This window comes from Microtus ochrogaster, chromosome 4 (assembly GCF_000317375.1).
Source record: "Microtus ochrogaster isolate Prairie Vole_2 chromosome 4, MicOch1.0, whole genome shotgun sequence".
Taxonomy (NCBI): Eukaryota; Metazoa; Chordata; class Mammalia; order Rodentia; family Cricetidae; genus Microtus; species Microtus ochrogaster.
In genome coordinates this window covers 1826903-1849044 of record NC_022011.1, presented here as the reverse complement: position 1 = coordinate 1849044, position 22142 = coordinate 1826903, and the positions used below count along the sequence as shown (strand labels likewise).

At 47.0% G+C, this 22142-nt stretch overlaps 1 protein-coding gene across 6 annotated transcripts in view; it reads right to left on the bottom strand.

Moving 5' to 3' along the window:
• The window catches only part of Znf827 (zinc finger protein 827), a 174250-nt gene that overhangs the window by 133976 nt on the left and 18132 nt on the right, over positions 1-22142 (bottom strand). For all 6 annotated transcript variants that reach the window (XM_005345384.3, XM_026777695.1, XM_026777697.1 and 3 more), the window contains exon 2: positions 4444-5478. In XM_005345384.3, the coding sequence (XP_005345441.1) occupies positions 4444-5478 (1035 nt within the window). The remainder of the gene's footprint in view (positions 1-4443; positions 5479-22142) is intronic.

Below are 22142 nucleotides of genomic sequence, written 5' to 3'. Positions count from 1 at the left end.
GCAGTTTCTCTCATATGGCAAACAATTTGCTGTAGCTTTTGCTCAGATCTAAATAAAGCCTGGGAAATACGACCACTTCCCGGGATGAACCCCGTATTTTGGAAGCATGAAGACTGCAATGTTCATGATCTTACCTAGTTTGTAGTGAACATGTCCCCTCAAATACATCACTGCAAACAAAATTCCATGCCGCCTGATGCTAACAGACCAGGGGCACAGAGAGCTGCTACTGTGCTCAGCTGGAGAAAACATGCTTGCTTTACAGACAATGACAGTGAGGGAGAAAACACCCTCAGTCAGTGGAAGAACTCAGTACGGGAGGCTGTGCTGTGGGGGATGACGATGGGCACACCCTTCCCGTCGCAGATGCACATAACACCTGGGAACCCGCAGCTCGGAACCTGGCTTAACATGGGACCAAGAGCCCACTATGCAGCTCAGCTCCGACAAGCTTTAGAGGATCAAATACGGCTCTATAGGGAAGAAAGATGGAAGGGGAAAGAGGAGGAGGAAGAGGGAACATGGCTGGGGCATCCTACCTGTGTGTGGCCAAAGCTCCAGACAGTGCCAGCTTCAACACATGACTCAGTAATTGTGCTGGCCTGTGATGAAGCTAAGCGAAAGGGCTGGGCTGAGACAGTGGTGAGAAATGAATAAATGAGTGTTGGAACTAGAAGGGAGATAAGACAGTCTGCAGGTAAGCGCTGATGGGGCCAGCACGGAGCCACAAGGGCATGACTCCCACAAGGTACAACCAGAAATGGTCCTGGATGGATGGATGGATGGATGGATGGATGGATGGATGGATGGATGGATGGATAAGCAGATATGTGTTCGTGCATTTACACCTTAGCTACTTCCAAAAGTACATCACTGGTAAAGTCGAGTGAGACACTCGAAACTATCATAATGAAAACAGAGGCTATCCTACTGGAGTTCTGACGGAAAGCTCTAAAGGAAAGAAGACATGTATTTAATTCAGAAGAAGAGGAAGAGGAAGGAGATAATAATGACTTGTTAGAGAGTTAGTGGAGAGAGCTAGAAAATTAGCAGTAAGCAAACACAGGGATATTACAGCAGCCAGGGATCCCAGGACAATGCTAAACATCTTGGTTTGCAGACGATGAAATTGAACTGGGCAGGGATTTGAAGAACAGTCATGTAGAGACAGGGCTGAGATCAGAGTCCACCTCTTAATTTCCAGTTCGGTGTTCTATCCCTTTGTCTAAATATCAATCCACAAGGCAATAAAAGCAGAACTGCACAGAGCTAAATAATAATAACAATAATAAATCATGGAAAGTTTTATTCTTTCAAGTATTAGTAAAACAAATTCAAGGTTTTTTTTTATAGGTTTGAAATTAAACACTTGTGGTTAGATCCTATGCTGGAACTGTGTTGGTCGTCAAGATAATTTGCAATTGAGTAGATGTGCACATAGCCCCTTACCATGCACATAAACGGTGCTCACAGATGCCAGGGGACCCTCAATGCATACAATCCATGTACATTCATTATCACCAACACGTCAGACCTATGACCTTGGTGCATACATACATATAATGAATCTACCTTTCTAACAATATGTAGATTTTTAAATCTTTTTTTCTATTGCTTGAGGTTGATTTGTTTTGTGAGACAGTCTCCTGTAGCTCCAGCTGCCTGCAGACTTGTTATACAGCTGAAGGAGACTGAACTTCTGACCCTCCTGCCTCTACCTCCACAGTGCTGCCTTTACAGTTACCCCGTATCGCACCCAGTTAGTGTGGTGCCAGGCTTCAAACCCCGGGCTTCATGCATGGAGTCCAGCACTCCACCAACCTCACTAGACTCCTCAGTCCAGACTTTAATTCTTGTAATGAAATGTCTTGGGCATGTCTCTCAAATGCCATTTCAGCGGACAAGAGGTGGGGGTGGAAACAGCAATAGCTAGCAAGACCGTTACGGATGTGACATTATCAATTCATGTTTTAACAAGCATTGAACACAACTAAGAAAGAAGTCTGATAGCCACAGCCATGTTACATTTAAATCTCTCTGAAAACATTCGAAATCAGCAACAGATTTGATTCTTGTTAAACATCGAGTTTCCTAAGCAAGTCTGTGTATGTAATCATTCTGGGCTGAGATTGAAACAGTTGTGGATCTGATGGGAGAGTGGGGAAAGGGGTGGGAAGAGGGCTTCTCTTCCCTTGGACTTTGTAGGCTTCTGTAATAATTTTAATAACGCCCCAATAAAGACAAAAGGAAACAGCAGTCCAGAAAATCCTCATGGACTGATCCTGTGAAGAGCCTTAGCTGTCAGCTTCTTGGGGTGAGGTTGCTTTGAAGTCTATGTAAATTTTAGTCAGGACAAAATGATGCTTTGGAGACCCTCTCTCTGAAACACTATCTGTTATTCCTTTAAGCAGGAGCCTGGCATCCTGGGACTCCTTTTGGCTTTCTACAAGAAATTTGGTCTTGAAAATCAAAACCATTTATTTTATTCTGAGCTGCAAGAGAACAGTGGCTTCAAAGAGAATTGAGTCAATGTGTGACATTTATCTTTATAGCAAGCGGACATCATCTTCCCTCTAGCGTGTCCCCTTTCAGAAGAGCCGTGTAGCATGTGCTGAGGGCGCAGGTCACATGAAAGAAGCCTCCCACTCGAGTGTCACATCTCTCTGGAGGGGCGGAAAGGCTACTGAGTGCTGGACTCTCAAGAAATTCAACACATCACGACCTGGCAACAACAGAATCCTGCTCAAAAAAAAAAAAAAAAAAAAAAAAAAGAGGAAGAAGAAAGAAGAAAGCCAGACCTAAAAGACACTATTTTTTCATGATCTGGACTCCATGACCTAAAGAAGGTCAAAGCAAAGTCTGGTGTCTAAATTACTTGAGACAGGATCAGCTTCCCCAGCACACAGTTCTTTGGAACTCTTTGGAACAGAGACAACTTTATATGCCCTTTTTGTAACATTTTGAGAAGCAGCTTTAAAAAAAATCTTTCTTGAAATCAGGGTGGTGTGTAATTTTGTGATCTCTCTGCAGAGCTTGGGGGTGGGGTGGTAGTTGTTTGTTTTGGGGTAGCTTTTCTTTTGTTCCCCCCTGATATAGAGTCTCACGTAGTCCAGGCTAATCTCAAACTCCTTACCTAGCCAAGGATGACCTTGGACTTCTGACCCTTTTGCCTCTCTACCTCTCCCATGTAACTTCTGAACCTTCATTGACTGAAATAGTAAATGTCTCTTCCAAGTCTCTCTCATTAAATTCTAGTACAGAGTCCATAGAAATGTTGGCGAAGCTAAGCACATTTAAATCAGAGGGGAGCGCATCTTCTCTCCATGGAGACGCATCCCGCAGCAAAGCAAACAAAGCCGACTTTGCATCAGATACTCACGATTTTGTTCTCATTTCTAAATTCATTGATTATTTGAGTAAAAAAGTTTTCTTTCACAAATCTTGACTTTTATAGCCAAGACCAGTTTGAAATAATGAAGGTATACCTTCAGGAGACTGGCTTTGTCAGTCAGTTAACTAAGTAATACAGACATCACTCAGAAACCCACCGCCTCGACAGAAAGGAGCCCAGTAACATAACCTGCAGTCTTATAGCCCTAAGCTAGATGACTCTGGATCAGAAGTGATTTATCCTATCAGAAAATTAATTACCCAGCCCCCTCTTCAAAGCCTCATTCTGGCCCTTTCCCCATTTCATCTCAAGGACAGCCTTGAGAAACACCTGAAACTACGCCATCCTGGGAACCAGCATTGATCACAAACGCAGTCATTGCTATGGTGGCGCGGTAGTGATTCAACCTCCCGCCCGAGGATGTGGCTGCGAGTGCCAGCGAGCTATGGGAAAAGACCGCCCTACACTGCCACACACACACACCGCCTTTCATATCTGAATGGGTTTGACCAAAGTAAAGCAGGTGCAAGAAATTCTAGCATTCCATTTGACAAGAAATTACAGGTGAATAGGATAGGTGAACAAAACTTAAGTTCCACAAAAACATAATAAAAACACTAACATAAGGGCGTGTGTTGTGATCAATTAGGGCAGGGCAGTCACCGATTATGCAAAAGTCCCATTTGTGCCAGAGGCAGCAGGGCCTTCCCTTGGCCACTATTTCAAAAGCAGCGTTTTCCCCTGTGTTCACAGACTCCCTGCACTCTGACAGGGCGCTTTGAGCTTCCCCCATTAAATGTATCTGGTGCGGACCTCGTCTGCACTTGGTGAGGGGTGGGGGAGGTGCATGAAAGGGAGGGAGTCCTGCACGCCGCTGAGATTATTCATTACTTTTCAAACCCACAGCTGTTTCTGCAGCACGCACATGAAAGACTATTACACTGCCCATTTTAAGTGTTTTGCTGTGTTCCTGCTTTTTGACTCTACCTCGTCTTGGAGGGGGAGTCCCACAGTCAAGGCGACCCGCCCCATGGCCGAACAAGATTCCATACCTGAATTGGAGGGCTTGGAGACTCTTCCCTTGGAAACCGGAAGTAACAATAATTCCAAGGATTGAGGCTGCGCGGGCGGAGGAGGTGGTGGTGGTGGGGTGACTTTTTCTGGCTTCTTCTCAGAAGGCGGCAGTGGTAGAGGGTCATCGGGCAACAAGGACGACTTCTCAGCCAGGAGGCTCCCTGCGGCCCTGGCAGCCACCTCTTTCAGAAGGGCCGCAGAGGACGTCATGGAGGCCAGTGACAGGAAAGAGCTGGCTGGAGGTGGGTGCTCCTGACCGGGGGTCAGACTTCTCTCACTCACTTTCTTAGACAAAGCTGCCAAGGTGGAGCTGGCAGACTGGGAGCTGAAGGGGGAGGAAAAGGACTCAAACCTCAGGCTGTCCTCTGTCCGGGACAGGGACTTGTCCTGCAGAACAGCATTGGCTGCCGCTTTCAGTTTGAGGATGGCCGAATCTGGGGACAGGCCGCAGGTGGTGGTTGAGTTCGGCAACCACTTACCTTGGTTCCATATGAAACGGTTACTGGGGGTATATTGGTCACTCTGATCCTGCTTCTCGGCCAGCTTCCTGGCCAGGACACTGAGTTGCTGGGCATGGTGGGAAGGTGGGGAAAATGACAGACTGGGGCCAACATTCACTGGGGACTCCACCCTGCCATTGGCTGTGGCATCGAGTTTAAGGGACCCGGCCTCCAGCAGCCGCCTCAAGTTGCTGCTCAGAGGTTTATTCGAGCTAGGTGGGTCATCGTCACACACAGAAGACACTCCAGGCGAAAGGTGGTCTTGACACTGCAGCGAGTCTCGAAGGACCTCACTGTCAAGTGCTACCAGTTCCAGCGTGTGGCTGCTGGGGGTGGCACTGCCCAGGGAGGTGTCGGGGGATGTGGACTGCTCTTGGATCCGGTCCTCCAGGGATAGCGCATAGTTCTCCTGGACTTCCCCATAGGATGCTTCTGATGGAGTCTCAGGGGAGTTCCCATACCAGTGTTCTCCTTCGCTGAACTCGCCCTCCGCCTCGTCCTGCCTACTAACATCTGGGGGATTCAAGAAGACCAGGTTATGAGACAGTCACAGGGGGGTGACGACATGCACTCTCTTCCCTTCTACCCAAGAACCACACAGAAGCCAGCATCGCCCACCGAGAGCCGATTCAAGGCAAGCACGCTCAACAGGCAAAGACAGAAACGCCAGCATTTCTTTCCAGCAGTGATTTGGTACGAGCTGAACCCGACAAAAAGAGAAAAACACAACCAGCAAAGAAGTGGCTCAATGAAAACCCCACTGCTTTTCACGATTGGGAAAACAAAATAAGCCCAAAGGCTTGCAAACACCAAGCAATTACCCTTCGGATAGTGACAGCACTGGGGAGCAGCCTGCCTCGTTCCCCCCCCCCCACCCCTGTCCTAGCCCAGTGATCTCAGGCAGATCACCTAGGTGGTTTGAGGCTCCATTGCCTCCAGTGTAAGATGCAATCCAGTTTTTAATAAAGCACCCCTGAACATGTAAACACTACCTGCCGCACTCTCTCAGTCAGTTGTGAAGAAGCTTAAGTTCTAATAAGCACGTGGCCATGTTGTGAAAACAGAAAGTGCTCCATAAAAATCAGATCTCATTAGCAAACACTGCTTGCATTAGTGCCTTCCCGAGTGAGGTGTGTATCCAGGGTATGCATGCCACTGCCGTGCCTGCGTTCCCATTTCGATCATGAACTTCAGGGCAGTGACTAGGCTGTTTCTTTATGCCTCTAATAGTTCTTAGGAGCTATTTTCTATCCATTACTGTGGTCCTGCCCCCACTGCCCCCACACCAGGCAGGTGGAACTCCACACTCCACGGGTGCACGGGTGCCACCACACTCTCACCTCTGTGACATTCATCCGGAAGGCCCTTTTCCCAGAAAAGTTGGTGGTCAAAGTCTACCCATCATCCTTCACGCCGAGCTCCAAAGTTTCTTTCCTTACAGAATTAGTCTCTCCTTCTTACTCACCCATTCAATAAATAATTACACTGTGTTTAGTGTGTTCTAGACATTATTCTAGACTATTCTAAACCGAACAACATTTAACAAAATAACAGTCCTGCCTTACTGGAGCTTTCTCGTCAGCAGAGGAAGAGTGATGCTAGATTACTCTAGTAGCCGGTGCTGTGGGCAGGAGGGCGGTTAGTGCAGTGGGAAAACTTTGACTGTCACAAAGAGGCCATAGATGGGAGGCACGTTGCAACGATAGACAAGGTGGCAGAGTCCCTCACTGAGATGGTGACTTTTGAGCAAAGACATAAAAGAGTTGGGGAGGCTAGGAGAGCGGTCCAGGCACGCAGAGAAAGAACCACTGTGATTCTGCAGCATCCAAAAAAGCTAGTTTCTAAGGGGCCGGCATGTAAGATGCACCGAGTGCTGGGGTGTGCAGCAGAGAATAGAGGTCTGAAGGTCAGGGTCTGCTTGCAAGGACGAGGACAATTTGAGTGAGTTAGGATGTCAAACGCAGATCAGTGGCATGCTGTGGCCTGGAAGCTGCAGGAGGACACGGGCATAGGCCTTGTGGCTTGTGATGCCAGGGTCGCTCCTGCTGCATCACGGGAAACAGCTGCGGTTTTAAGAGCAAGACAGACAACCCCAGGGACTGAAGCACAGAGTGGCAGGGCGGTGGTCCCTTCAGGTGACAGCTGGTGGCCAGATTCCAAGGCGTTTTAGAGCTTTGCTGAGACTATCACCAGCTTCTCTTTAGAGGGGTGCTCCTTTGGGGCAGGACTGTGGCCCCTCACCTACATACCCCACTTTGAGTCTAGCAGAGTCTGGTCTCCAGCAGACTTTCACCAGTGTTTCTGCCAAATTCCTCCTGGCACTTAGCTACGACCCCAGCGCACACTGTTTGCTTTCAGAATGGTAGCTACACAAGGAGCTACAGGCGAACCCACTGATCTTCCCTTGCCCTTCAAGGAGGAGCTGCCATAAACAACGAGTTCTCTCACTGGGTGAACGTTCTGCAACTCCTTCCCCAGGTCCTTTATTAACTTATCAAGAAAATGTGAAACATCAAATGGAATTGCTTTTTTAAAAGAAAACTGCTAAAACTGTATTTCCTCAGGTAAAGCCAGTCTGGCTCCCCGCCATTTGCCATCATTTCCCTTTTCACGGTTGATTTGTACATTTTCTGTCCATCCTGAAATCCTCATTTCCCCAATGACTTCTAGAGTGGGGGTGCTTTTTACCAAACCTCAAGTGGTCACCATCAACCCCAACAATAAGGATAACTTATTGCAAACTACTGCCTTGCTTTCAGATTAAATACCTCATCCTTCAAAACAACAACAAACCACATGGACCTCTACTATAAACAGTGCGAAAGGTCAAAGGTCATTAGAATCACTGCAGTAAGAACTGGCTGGCTCTTCTTCGGTCTTTATACATGTTATATGAGTGAACAGAAAAATACATGACCCAAAACGAAGTGCTTTGGGGTTCTACTTTCATACTGGTGGAGCAATAGATAGTCAAGACTGGTCCTGAGCCAACGCATTAAGAGTTAACTAAAATCCATGAAATGCAAGTTTTAAGAACCTAAAAAGTTACAGACAGGTGTCCAATCTTGTCATTTTACTGAGATGATGAAATACATTAGAGGCACCAATTAACTCGACACCTTATGGTTCCTACTGTTGACATAAGAACCAAGGACCCAAATGTCTGCACACCTGGCTCAAGGCTTCTCTGCTAACCACGGAGTCTGGCAAGGGGCCTCCAGGTGGCTCTGCAGGAAGTTCTCAGGGTCTCATTGCCCTTCCTGGCAGCCACGCCCACCTTTCCATTGCTTGCGTCAGAAATCAGCAAGGGGACATCCTGCGTAAAGACACAGCCACTCCCTGTAGGGAGGTGGCCTCCTGAGGGGAGGACCCTTGGCTACTGCGGACTCTCTCCACTCCTTTTTGTTGTGCTAGCAGGAAAAGCTGACCTGACTGCCTCAGGACTTTAGTCCATCTAGCAAAGGGACAAAGCATGGCTCCATTTGCCACCTGTCCGCACCCTCGGGGGAGCATATATACCCCTCCTGCAGCAGGTGAGTGGGCTAGAGGCTAAGGGAGCTATCCAATCAGGGTAACCCTACCAAGCGTGAACATGACATCAAACATCCTCAAATGAGACAAACAGCTAATATACCTCCACGTAAGGCCATCCTCCCAATTTTGCCAAAACGTGACCCCCAAACAACGGTTACACGTGAAGGAAGAACTCCACAGAATAGCGTATGCCCCTAAACAGCCGTGTGTTTCTCAAGCCTCCCACCTTCCATCCTTAGCAGATGCAGTGATGGAGATCCATGTTCCTCTGAACTATCCAAAAACTGGGGTACGTAGATCATATTAATATTAATCACTGTGATGGTTAATCTTTGTCAGTAACTTGATTGGATCTGGAATTAACTAGGAGAGACACCTCTGAGGGGGTTTTATGGGGTATTTCCTGAAAGAACTGACAGATGGGGGAACACAAAGAGGTCTGAGGAAAAAGAGGAGCTGATTTTGCCTGCCTGCCTTCGCTCTTGCTGATGACTGAATCCACCTTATTGCTGCTACTGCTGCTGCTGTCCTTGACAGCTGATGCACCTTAGCTGCTTTAGTATGGACCAAAGACCCATGATGCTCCATGCTCCCAGCATCCTTCAGGACTTCAGGGCCAGACTGGGACCGCAGAGGTGTCGAGCTTCATGCATTGATCAGCTACTGGATTTTCAGCTTCTTTGGTGTGAAGACCGTCATGGCTGAACTACACAGAAGTATCATGTAAACGAACCTAACAAGTTGCCTTTGTAATATACAATCATTCAGTAGGTTTTGTTCCCCCAGAGAACTCTTAGCAATTATCACATAATAACTTCCTTGATGGTGACATTTCTGAAGTCTGAGATATTCAAACAACCAGAGAATTTGAACACATTCCCTCAAAAGAGAAAGCACAGACAGTTGAGAAGAAACACAGCTGCAATTATTCTGACATCCTCGAGGTCGAAATCAAAAGTACAGGAGGCCTTTATAAAACTAAGTTTAGAGAAGTAAGGATATAAAGAGGTTGAGGAAAACCAAAATGCCCTCTCTGTTTATAAGAAGACTACAGGGGTTTTCCCACAAATGTAAATTCTTCATTAGTATTTATTATTTTGTCTACAGCCTCGCCTCTATTTTCACATTGCGAACTGTGAAGCAGGGTTCATGGAGGCTGTGCTGGTCCAGCTGCAGGGAGTTCCTGCCCCTGTGCCTCGTGAGGAAAGACTCCCACGGGCAGGCATGTCACACTGTGCCGCTGTGCAGTTTAGAAGAGGGACCTGCTGGATGCTGCAAAGAGCAGGACATGTAATTCCTGACTTTCACTTCTCGGAATCTGAGAAGGCCCAGGCAGCAAGACACCTCCATCTTCTTGTCCATCAACCAGCAGGAAATCAGCCTAGGAAATCGCAGAGCTGCACAAGGTCCTGGCAAGGCTTTCTGCGGCTTTCACAGCTTTCTTAACCAAGGCATCCTGGGGAAGCCTCGAAATGGCCAATGCAAATAGCTCCAGTAAACACATTATTTTTAACCTCTAAGGAAAAGAAGCAGTTATTTCCATTGTTGTCCCTCCAACAATCTTTGTCTAGACTGTCAGGTTTCCACGGTTTCTTGTTGGTTTTACACAACAGTGTGTGGGTGCACACGAATGTGTGTGTGTGCATGTGTGTGTGTGTTAAAGATTTTATTATTTTGTCTGTGGGCTCCTATCCATTTTCACACTGAGTGCTGTGAGAAATCAGAAAGTCAAAGAATTAAGAACAAAAATAATGCAATTACCAAGTGAAAATATGCCAAATACATTTCTGTTTCTACGTTGAGAATATTTCTTCTTTGAGTAATACAAAACAAGCTTCCACCACCCAACACATTTATCTATAATTTAGGTCTCAAGCAGCTACCTGGTAAGCTGATATCCAGATTCTCCTGTGCACTCAGAAGAGAATGTCTGCAGCTCACCTTCTCCAAGTCGCAAAGTTTTTATTAGATGCATTTAATTGGGCTGACATTCAACTCGGGACATCCTCATTTAGAGAGATGGGGAGCAAATGGACCAACAATATATACAAAATGCCTATTAATTTCCAGACCTGTGAGCCTAGCTTATCAGTCTATCGACATACCATCCTACCAGTGGTACACACACATGATCCATGATCCATCAGCCTCGCTGCTCAGTCTATCGACATACCATCCTACCAGTGGTACACACACACGGGTCCACCAGCCTCTTAGGACTATTAACGGTGAATGTATTTTACCCTCCCACAGGTATGTTCGCCTGCTACCTACCAACTAGCTCATTTCCCTATAAAGATCATCCAAGTCCCTCCCTCCCTACTATACATCTGAGGTAAATATCTAGACCTGTCCTTCAAGGTTCCACATCTCCATCAGCTTTACAACTGTACCTGTAATACTTGCTACAAAAAAAAAAAAACCCGCCAGTTTTTACATGAAACATACAAAAGTGATGTGTAAAACTGAAGGAGCTGTACTACAAAAGCTATTGGCAAAACCATTGCTGAATGCTGATTGTTGGGGGGTTTTATTTGGCGTTTGTTTGAGACAGGCTGTCAGGTATCCAGGCTGATCTCAAATTCACTGTGATTAGATTTACTGGTCAACTAGACACAACCTAAAATCACCTGTGAAGAGGGTCTCAATAAGAGTTTGTCCACATGGGGTTGGTCTGTGGGCATGCCTATAGGGAGTTGTTTTAGTCAAGTTAATTGAATTGGGAGAAGCAGCCCAGAGTGGGCAGCACCATTCCTTAGGCAGGGTGGTCTAGAACTGTGTGTGAGTCATGCTGAGAGCAAGGAAGCACGATCTTGACTGTGAGCGTGACTGACAGGCGCTTCGAGCTCGTGCACTGTGGCTTCCCTGCAGTGATGGTTCTGGTCAGGATGTTACACAGAAGTGAAAGTAGAGAACTTGCCGTGTAGCCCGAGAATGACCTCCTCCTGCCTCCAGTGTGGGTGCTAAGATCACAGATGGTTGTCATACCAGTTTGCGGTGCTGAGGATATAACCGGGGCTTCATACAGGCTAAGAATCAGGGTACTCTACAAACGACCAAACCTTTATAATAGTGATTTAACCCAACAAAGATATCAGGGGATGTTCTCAGAATTCACATGCCCCAAAGCCGAGCCTTAGTTCATAGGCCCCAGCAGAGCAAAGACTGCACAATGATTCAAATCACAAGGCTGCCACCAACATTGTGGTGGGAGCCCTCAAACTGTGGCGTGGTAAGAGGAGCAACTAGTTTCAACAGTCTCTTAGCTTCGGAAATTTGTACTAGATGTTGGAAAACCATCCACACACAGGCTTTTACCTCCGCAAACAACCAAACTAGAAACACCTCTTTTGTGAATAAGGCTAACCCGCGGGTAGTTGTATTAAACTGAAGGGAAGAAAATGTCTAGATTCTGCATTCTTCCCATTTGAACACCATACTACCATACTACCTACTGATCCACCAAAGGTGTCACCTCTGTTCGTTAAGAAACCTCACCGCTAGATGACGAATAGAGGAAGCCAGTCTGGAGTCCCTGCTCCGTGCTCTTAGTGAGCAAACTCCGGCTCTCTGGGGGCGGGGAACCACAGCCAGGTAGCAGGACTCTCCAGCAAGAGCATGGAGGATTGTACCGCGCACAGCGAGGGCCACAATAGAACTGGGATCTGGGAGGTTTTTGCCAGCACCATCAGGAGGCGTTCTCCTTAGCGCTCCACACATGCTTCTCCGGCCACTTTTCCCAAGAGGCTGTAAACCTGGCTGCAGGCGTTTGGATTTTCACTCTCCGAAGGATCCACTAGCAAAAGGTCTTTCCCCCTCTGATTGGCCTGCTGGCGATCATTTCCCCTCCCTAGGCCTATCACTGAAGCCAGAGGGCGGGATCTGGTGGCTCAATGTGGGTCACCGAAGAAAGGCCAGGGAAGAGGTGCCAGGAAGACAAAAGCCACCCAGCCACTCCGGGCCGGTTAATAAGTTTCTTCTGCGGCATTCAGAGCTGCTCTCCACCAGTTTTATAAAATGAGCACAAAACACATCTGCAGTTGGGCTGGCTTTGTCTGCCAAAGTCTGAACTATCCCTCTGGGGCCTGAGAGCCTCAGGATGCTCCCCACACCAAGCTGCCTGAAAGGAGGGGCCTTGGAGGTTTTCCAGGCATGGAGTTCTCTGTGATAAAGCTTCCACTGGTTTCAAGAACAAAGGTCCAGGAATTACAGGTGCCAAGACCATCAGACAGCTGTCAGCCAGGCCAAGAGGAAAACTTAAAAAACTGCCAAGGTGGAGAGACAACCGTATTCCTGTCACCAGTCCAGCTGAGAGCCAGCCTGGAAGAAGCACCCACACCTAAGACTACAGAGGGATTCCTGGACAAGAATGCTAAGTACACACAACACTGCCTGCAAAGTATGATGTAAATTCCTTTGGTGGAAAGAGGTAACCACAATGAACACATCGCGCCTTGTCTTTGAAATGAATTCCAAACCAGTTGGTAAGCCAGGTTCAACATTCTCCCATAAAGGGCCTGGGTACATCTTTCGATAGTTAAGGAACCAGACAGCGCTGCCATCCAAATGCCCATCTCAACACAGATGATCACCTCTCCATCTCTCGGACAAACCTTCCTGCCACCTTTCAGGGCTCACACCACACATCTCTTCATTCACAGGTTGTTGGTTCTGCCTTGCACACGCACCCGCGTCTTTGGCAGTCTTCCCCACCTCTGCCAAGACACCCAAGTGCACGCCCTGCTCATTCCTTGCGGGGGCCACGGAGCAGCTTTGTTCTAGTTATGAGCGTCAACCAGCAGGCAGACTAAAGATTTCACGAATATGTTATCTCCCAGCACTCTCATCCTCAGAGACTCCACAGGCTTCTTGAGCTGCTCTGGGTGCATTCCCAGACTGTGGAACCCCGTGTGGCTGTACAGCTGAGAGACCCAACCACTCTCTCAGACGACAGATGTAAGCTCTGCCAAGGGACCACTGACCTGCTTTCTCTCCCAAATTCCCATGTGGCTAATGCCCTCATGTTCTCCAGGTAACCCGTCAAACAGCAATGGGGAAAGCAGATCTTTGGTCCATTTGTAGCTGTGCCTCTTAGAATCGTGTCAAACACAACGTAGACCCTTAATTATTCCTTCTCTAAGGCACGGACACAGAGGAAGAACGGCCTTAAGAGCAGAGAGATGGTACCTATTAATAACAGAACTCAAAATCATTTTCAAAAGTAGACTCTCAAACATGGAACAAAAGAAAGACTGTATTTCCCAAACTTTCCACCTAAGCTTCCTTCTCAGTGAAGAGAAGGCAGCAGTCACGCCCCCACCCCAGGGGTGGGGTGACTCAGAAGTCCCCCCTAGAAGCTCCAAATGTCTTTATGTCTTCTGTTAGTAGTTCTACGGATTCTGCCTCTTAGACAGAGCTCTGTCTCTTTACTTAATAACACTGGGTGTCTCCTATAAACGACCAAAGAAAATGTTCTCAAGATGCCACACATGCACGGGCCTAGTGGTGGTGGCGCACGCCTTTTATCCCAGCACTCAGAAGGCAGAGACAGGTGGGTCTCTGTGAGTTCAAGGCCAGCCTAAGCTACAGATTTCTATCAGGACAGGCTCCAAAGCTACACAGAGAAACTCAGTCTTGAAAAACCAAAAAAAAAAAAAAAGAAAAGAAAAGAAAAGAAAAGATGTCATATGTGTCTGGATGTGGACACCCACCTGCTTGGAGAAACAAGAACACAGGAAATGCAGGGCATGGTGGTGTATGTATGTATGTGTGTATACACACACACACACACTTGTGATACCAGCATCTGGGAGGTGGAGACAAGACACCTGGACATCTGGAGATCCGGGCCAGTCTGCTGCATGAAACACTGTCTCAAAAAAAAAAAAAAAACGTGGCCACAAAGAACATAAGAAAACACCCACCAGAGTCCGTGGGTTCCGTGAAGATGAACTCATTGCCCCTGCTGCTCTCAGCCAGAAAGCAGAACCTGCCGGTGCCTGTGAGAGCGCTGCCTTCAAAGACCAGAGCTAAAGCAGAGCAGCTTCTAGCCCGGGCCAGGAGAACTGCAGAACAACTCGTGGATTCAAATTTTGTTCTACAATTTTTGGTCCTAACGGCATGACCCAGAGACAGCCAGTGGCGTGTCCAAGATCCCACAGCTGATAAACAAAAGCAAGAGAGGATCGGGCAACCCCTCCGAACTCGAGTCACACAGAGTATCACAGTACCTCTGCACGACTCGTGAGTGAGTGAGTGAGTTCTGGAGCCAGCCCTGGCACACCGCAGGCTCCCAATAAAGATCTGCTGGATGAGTCAATACAGCCCTGAAGATATGCCTGCTACCATGGTAAACATTTGACGTTAGCAAATTTTGTGGGCAGCCAAGGTTCCAAAAACGCAACGGCTCACACATTCACTCTTATTGAGTGACAGAGCCAAGTTGACAAACAAAAAACCCAGGAGCATTGTGACAAAAGTAAATTTTTTCAGGTGATGAAAAATTACCAAAAGATCAAAAAAAAAATGACCAGAATTTACCAAAAGACTGAAGATCATCAAAGACACAATACTTTTTTACAGTTCATTTCGGTAGGGTTTTAGAATGTGTACACGACAAACATAAACCTTGACAGGTTGAGATCATCATTGTTTTTCTAATACACAGATGCACCCAGACGCTACTTAGATTGCCAGGATCTTGCACCCATATTAATTAATCATCTTCAAGAACCTGTGGACTTGTGGAGGTTGGAGGTGGATATATGTGCATGTCTGCTCACACACCTATGGATGCAGGTGTGGAAGCCAGGGCATGGCAAGGAGCATCTTTTTCACTCACCGTCCAGCTCCCTTTTGAGGCAGGGTGTCTCTTACTAAATCTGGGGCTCAATGCTTTAGCATTCTAGAGATCCTCCTGTCTCCACCCCCAAGCACTAGGGCTACCAGCATGCGCCACCACGGCTCTTATGTGAGTCTGAGGTCCTCAGTCTGTGCAGCAAGTTTGTTGCCTTGAGCCATCGCCCCAGTCCCAACCCAAGATTTCTTTAATAGCCCCTTTAACAACTTAGGGTCTGCACTGCACCCAAAGCTGAGGCCCTCTCTTCTAAATTCGTAGTCACTTTAATTTGCTAAGCAGGTGGCAATCACTAGACACACTGAAACTGTGTGCAGGACTAACTAGCAGGATGACACAGCAGGTAGCTGAACCCCCAAGCCCGTTCGCTGCCTTGAGATTTTATCCTTGGGACCCACATGGTGGAAGAAAAGAATGGACTCTCAAAAGCTGTCCTCTGACTTCTACAAACATGCCAAAGAACACGTATCCACCACCACATACAACATATACACAATAAATAAATTCATTGTTACTGGGCTCACGCCTTTAATACCAGAACTGGGGGAGAGGGGCAGGGAAGGTTGATTTCTGAGTTTGAGGCCAGCCTGGTCTACACAGCGAGTTCCAGGACAGCCAGGGCTATGCAGAGAAACCCTGTCTTGAAAAACTAGTAACAAACTAAATAAATAAGTTTGTTGCAGTTTAAAAAATATTAAAGTGTGTGTAGTAATATGAGCGGCGGGGCTGCATCCCCAGCACCCCGGGCCGCCTGCTAGCTTATGCCCCAAAATAACAACACACAAACTGTATTCATTTAAACACTGCTTGGCCCTTTAGCTCTAGCCCTTACTGGCTAATTCTGATATCCCGATCAACCCATTTCTAATAATCTGTGAGCACCGGTCTTACCAGGAAGATTCTAGCCTACGTCCATTCTGGGTCAGAGCTTCATCGCGTGTGTCTCAAAGAGCAGAGCTATATCCGCGTCCGCCCAGGAGCCGGGAGCATGGCGTCTCTGCTCCAGAGCAGAGCTGTCGAGTCTGAGCTCACTTCCTCTTCCTCCCAGCATTCTGTTCTGTTTACTCCTCCCACCTATGTTCTAAGCTATGAGCCCAAGCAGTTTGTTTATTACTTAACCAATGAAATCAACAGATTGATATATGATACTCCCATATCAAGTGTGTGCAAACTAGGAATAAATACCTGATGTCACAGGCTGAACTGTGTTCAAAAGATATGAAGGCGCTAAGCAAGCCCAGTGCACATTAATGTGACCTTCTGTGAAAAGGGCTTTTCACATGTCCAAGTTAAGGTGAAGTCGTTAGGGCGGCACTCAGATCCACAAAGACTGAGGTGCCTATAAACAGGAAGTATGGACGCTGAGAGAGATGTGTGCTCAGGGAGACACCAAGAAAGGCTGTACAGATGCTCACACAAGTCAGAGCTTCCAGAAGCTAGGCAGTTCTGCAATGGCCTTCAGAAGGCACACAGCCCTCCTGACTCCCTGACCTTGGCTGTCCAACTTCCAGAACTGGAAGACAACCAGTCTCCTTTTGCTGTTGAAAACACCAGTCTGGGCTGGTAAGATGGCTCAGCAGGTAAAGGAGCTTTCAGCCAAGCCTGGTAATCTGAGTTTAATCCCCCAGACCCACAGGGTGGAAGGAGAGGATGAAGTACTGAAAGTTGTCCTGACTTTACACACATATGATGACATACGTATGCTCATGGATATACATACACACACACAAGTCGTCCTGACCTCTGCACACATATGATGACATACACATGCTCATGAATATACATACACACACATGTACTTGTGCTCACAAATACACATGCCAGTAAACATACACAAATAAATATATATTTTCAAAAGCTTAAAGTTGAGCCAGAGTTTATGAAACCGTTAAGGCAGCCCAGGAAATTGGTGTACTCAAGGTGTTCCTTTGGGTTCCGGAGGGATGGCTCAGCAGGGAAGACCACTTGCTGTTCTTCCAGAGGATCTGAGCTCAGTTCCCAGCATCTACATGGCAACCATCTGTAACTTCACCTCCAGAGACAATGCGTAAGCACCAGGCGCATATATGGTGCACATACATACATACATACATACATACATACATACATACATACAAACAAGACTCATATGCATAAAAATAAATAAATCTTTTTTTTAATGAATGCTATGGACTTTTTCACATTTGAAGTCTAATCTGTAGCCTCAGACCCTCAGTTTTGCTTTCTATTGTTATAAAAAAAAAACCCTGAGAAAAGCAACTCATGGGAAAAAAAAACGTTTATTTGACTCAATTCTCCCATTTGACTCACAGTCTGTCACTGTGAGGAGGTCACGATGGCAGGAACAGCTGTCACAGAACACCCACAGCCAAGGGCCCACAGCACCCATAACGCGCACCTTCCACTTCTCTCACTCTCTTTCCTTCAGTCCAGGGTCCAGCTCATGCAATGGGGCTACCCACCAACAGCGGGGGGAGGGGGGGCACCTTAATTAACCCAAGTAAGAAAATGCTTCGGGGCATGGCCACAGACCAACCGAATCTAGACATTTCCTCTGAGACTCCTTTCCCAAGTGATCTTAGATTGTGTCCAGTTGACAACTGAAACTAACCCTCATGCTTAGTAATGCCATCTCTGCTAAGGTGGCCGTTTTTGCCCAGAACTGCCAGAAAGTCCATGGTATGAAGACTATCAGCATTTTCTTTCCTCCCGCCTCCAAACATCATTCAAGTGAGGGATGTAGAGAAAGACACTCCCCTTTGAGGCCTAGTTCCCCAGTAAACATCACCCACCAACAACAGAAAGGAAACCCAGGCTTGCATGCACTACAGCCAACACTTGCTTGAGGGATGGTTTACAACCCCGTGTGAGCGCACTCACGAAAGGCCAGTCCAACAACCCAGTTGTCCTGGTTAGTTCACGGATAGATGGCTCACTCCTTTACCTTCTCATGAACCTTGATGGTACAAAAAGCATATATAATCTGTCCCCTCAAGCAATCAGAAATAAATTTACCATGGCTACCATGTTGTTATCAGAAACATTGTCTGCTAAGGCTGATAAATCGGTCAATTACCTGCTCCCTTGCCTTTTATTTCCTCTTGTATAAATGTTTTCATCCTAATATCACCAATACCTGTATAAGATGAGCAATAAATTACAAAATGACTGAAATCACCAGGAAATCTCTAATATATCAAAAAAAGAACTTAGTCAAAAAAAAGAAGACCCTAATAACACAATCATGAACTCCATAGTCTAAGAAATAGCATCCCATAGGTAAATGGCCAAGCACTGAATTCTTAGTTTATGCATAAAATAATCAAGTGATTTGTGGGAGGTGTCCAAACAGCGGGGGCCTGACACACTTTACAAGGGAGCACACTCAAAGTCCCTCAGCCTGACAAGGGAAACAGCATACTATACACCTTTATCTCCTAAAAATATACATGCATTCAAAAGGGAAAGAGCCCTGAGAGATAAGGATCTGAGAGACAGAGAGACAGAGACAGAGAGAGGAGAGGGGACTACTCTCTACATTTAAAAACATGACATAAGACGTAGACAAAAGATTCAGGGGAGACAGTCTTTCACCCACACCAGCCCAAAAGATACGAGTACCATTGATTGTGGAAAAATATCTTCACTTGTTGGGCACAAAAATCCATGACAACAGACAACAGATCACAAGGACGCCTAACGCAAACTGAACTCGAAGCTATGAGGTAGGCCAACAATTTTAACCTTTACTCCAGCCAGGCTCAGAGCCAGGGCTGCTATCAAGCAATCAAATGCATTCTTAGCTTTGCTCTTACTTTCTCCACTCACCTCCTGGCACACACAATCAGAGTCAAGGATGAAAGGCCAAAAGCCCACGAAAGTCAACAAAAACTATGACCAGCCACACTCAGGTGATTCCAAGGGTCAGGATGTCCTGCAGCTGTGCGAACACGTCCAGGTTTGACGGCTTCATCTACCTCACCCTCTGAGAATGCTGGGGCTGTTGGGTATGGTGGTCCACATCCCTAACCAGATGGATCTCTGTGAGTTCGAGGCCAGCTAGTCTACATATGAGCTCCAGGTCAGCTCTACATAGTGAGATTTTGTTTCAAAACAAAGAGACAAACAACCAAACAAGCAAACAAAAGATTCCTGGGTGTGACTCCTGTCTTCTCTGGTCTCCCTCAGAACTGCCTCTTGGATTTTCACTGAGACAACTCTGACGCATTCATTACCTGCTCTCAAGTTCACTGACATGAGCAATGATGTTCCGTGGGACATTTATTCTGTTCCCAGCAAATCCCAGTGCTTCTGGAACTGCACCCAGGCAGTCCCAAGATGGGGGGAGGGGCTCTATTTTTGCCATAGGTAAGCTTCAGCCAAACGCAGATGTTCTAGAAACAACTAGGACATTTCTCTGGTGTGTGTGTGCACAGCCACATGGTGACCCATTGACGTCATTCCTCTGGTGTGTGTTTGCGCGCACATGTGTTGACCACTCACATCATTCCTCTGGTGTGTGTGTGCACAGTCACATGGTGACCACTCATGTCGTTCCTCTGGTGTGTGTGTGTGTGTGCACAGCCACGTGGTGACCACTCACATCATTCCTCTGGTGTGTGTGTGCACAGCCACATGGTGATCACTCATGTCATTCCTCTGGTGTGTGTGTGTGTGCACAGCCACATGGTGATCACTCACATCATTCCTCTGGTGTGTGTGTGCACAGTCATATGGTGATCACTCATGTCATTTCTGTGGTGTGTGTGTGCACAGTCACATGGTAATTACTCACAACATTCCTCTGGTGTGTGTATGTGTGTGTGTGTGTGTGTGTGTGTGCACAGCCACATGGTGACCACTCACATCATTCCTCTGGTGTGCGTGTGTGTGTGTGTGTGTGTGTGTGTGTGTGTACAACCACGTGGTGACCATTTGCATCAATCTCTTCTCTTCGTCACCTTTAAACTATAAAGCATCTCAGCCTTATATGTGGATAAACATTCTTTCATCTCTGTTTTGTCTCGCAGAACTCAGAACTGTGTTCAGTCCTCCGGCCGCACTGGCCAGGTACTATGCCTGATTCTGGTTGGCCAGGTTATCCTCCATGAATAACTGATATTTGAAAAGGAGGCTGGATATGCACTGGGCAATGGGAAGGCACTCTTCAGAGAGATATGAACTGAAAAGGTCTTCTGACATGAATATATTCACCTGATCAGGCCTGGCTTTAAATATGTATTAAATATGTATGTTTTGAAGTTACTGAGAGGAACCCTTGTTCTGTTCTGATTGTTTTCTGTTTTCAGTGTTTATACATTAAGATCGACAGAAGCCTACAACAGGCTCTCAGGAGTAGACATTCTTCCCATAGTCACTGTTGCTGTGAGTGATGATTATAACCCCACACTCCGGAGGCAGTCCCACAGAGCCCAAGCTGGCATCCACGTGTAGCCAAGGATAATCTTGAACTTCTGTATCTCCTGCCTCTACCTCCTGAGTGCTGAAGAAGCTAGCTGTTTGATGTTCTGGGACACGCATCCAAGTTCCACGTAGTAAGCTCCATTCCCAACCCTACCCTAAATAAACTTTTAAAACTATAAACACCAGGCCAGAGCAATGGCTCAGAGGGTGGAGATAGCCTGAGACCCCTCCCCACCCACGGTGGTCCTATAGTTAAGAATAAGAAAATGCCAAAGCAGAATGAATAGCATTCCACAGAACAACTGTAGAATCTCATTTAATAAATAAGCAATAGATAGAATAAAACATACAACTTCAAGAGATGATCAAGTGGTAAAACCCAGACCATAAGATGTTTATTTAGCTTTAAAAAACATGCGCAGAGAACGAAAAAGAGTGCCTGAGCAGAACCTACGCAGTTCTGAGCCCAGAGACGCCCCATGGAATCTCAGCTTCCTATGCCTCAGACCCGTTTGGCCCATGCGCTGCTCCTCCTCCATCTGTAGGATAACTAATCAATACCTGAAATTTGCTGGTCACTGTGAAGATGGACCAGGATGACCCAGAAAAGCACCTGGCATCAACCTAGCTCTTGTGTGGTTTCCCTTCTCCTCTCCTCCCAGCACCCAGGCTTCTGGCCTGAGTGTCTACTATGTCAGATTGGGCTCTCGGCAGCTGACACTGCTCCCCGCACTGGATCGTGGTCTTCTCAACCAAAGGAGACAGGAAACGGCTGGCTGTTAGCAACCATAGAATCCAGATGCCCAATGTGTCCAGTCATCAGGAAAATCTTACAATTCTGGCACAGTTTGAACAACGGAGGAGGAACCTTCAACTCGAGCCGTGGCTTCCAACCACAGGCACTCCCTCCTGCACGGAGGCTGTGGTGGCCCTGGTACTGTGGGCCATGGCCTCTGTTCCTCTGGCCCGGTTTTCTCCTGAAGCATATGACTTTCTCCTGGCATCTCCAGGCCACGTTCATGAGCATGGATGGCATTGTTCATCATGTGCTTCCCAGCCTAGTTACAATAACTTCTTCAAAAACCATTACAAATACTTCCTACCTCTGCTTGAGAATCTTTACTCTCTCTTTCCCTCCCTCCCTCCCTCCCTCCTTCCCTCCCTCCCTCTCTCTTCATTCCTTGAGAATCTTTACTCTCTCTTTCCCTCCTTCCCTCCCTGCCTCCCTCTTCATTCCTTGAGAATCTTTACTCTCTCTTTCCCTCCTTCCCTCCCTCCCTCTCTTGAGAATCTTTACTCTCTCTTTCCCTCCCTCCCTCCCTCCCTCTCTTGAGAATCTTTACTCTCTCTTTCCCTCCTCCCC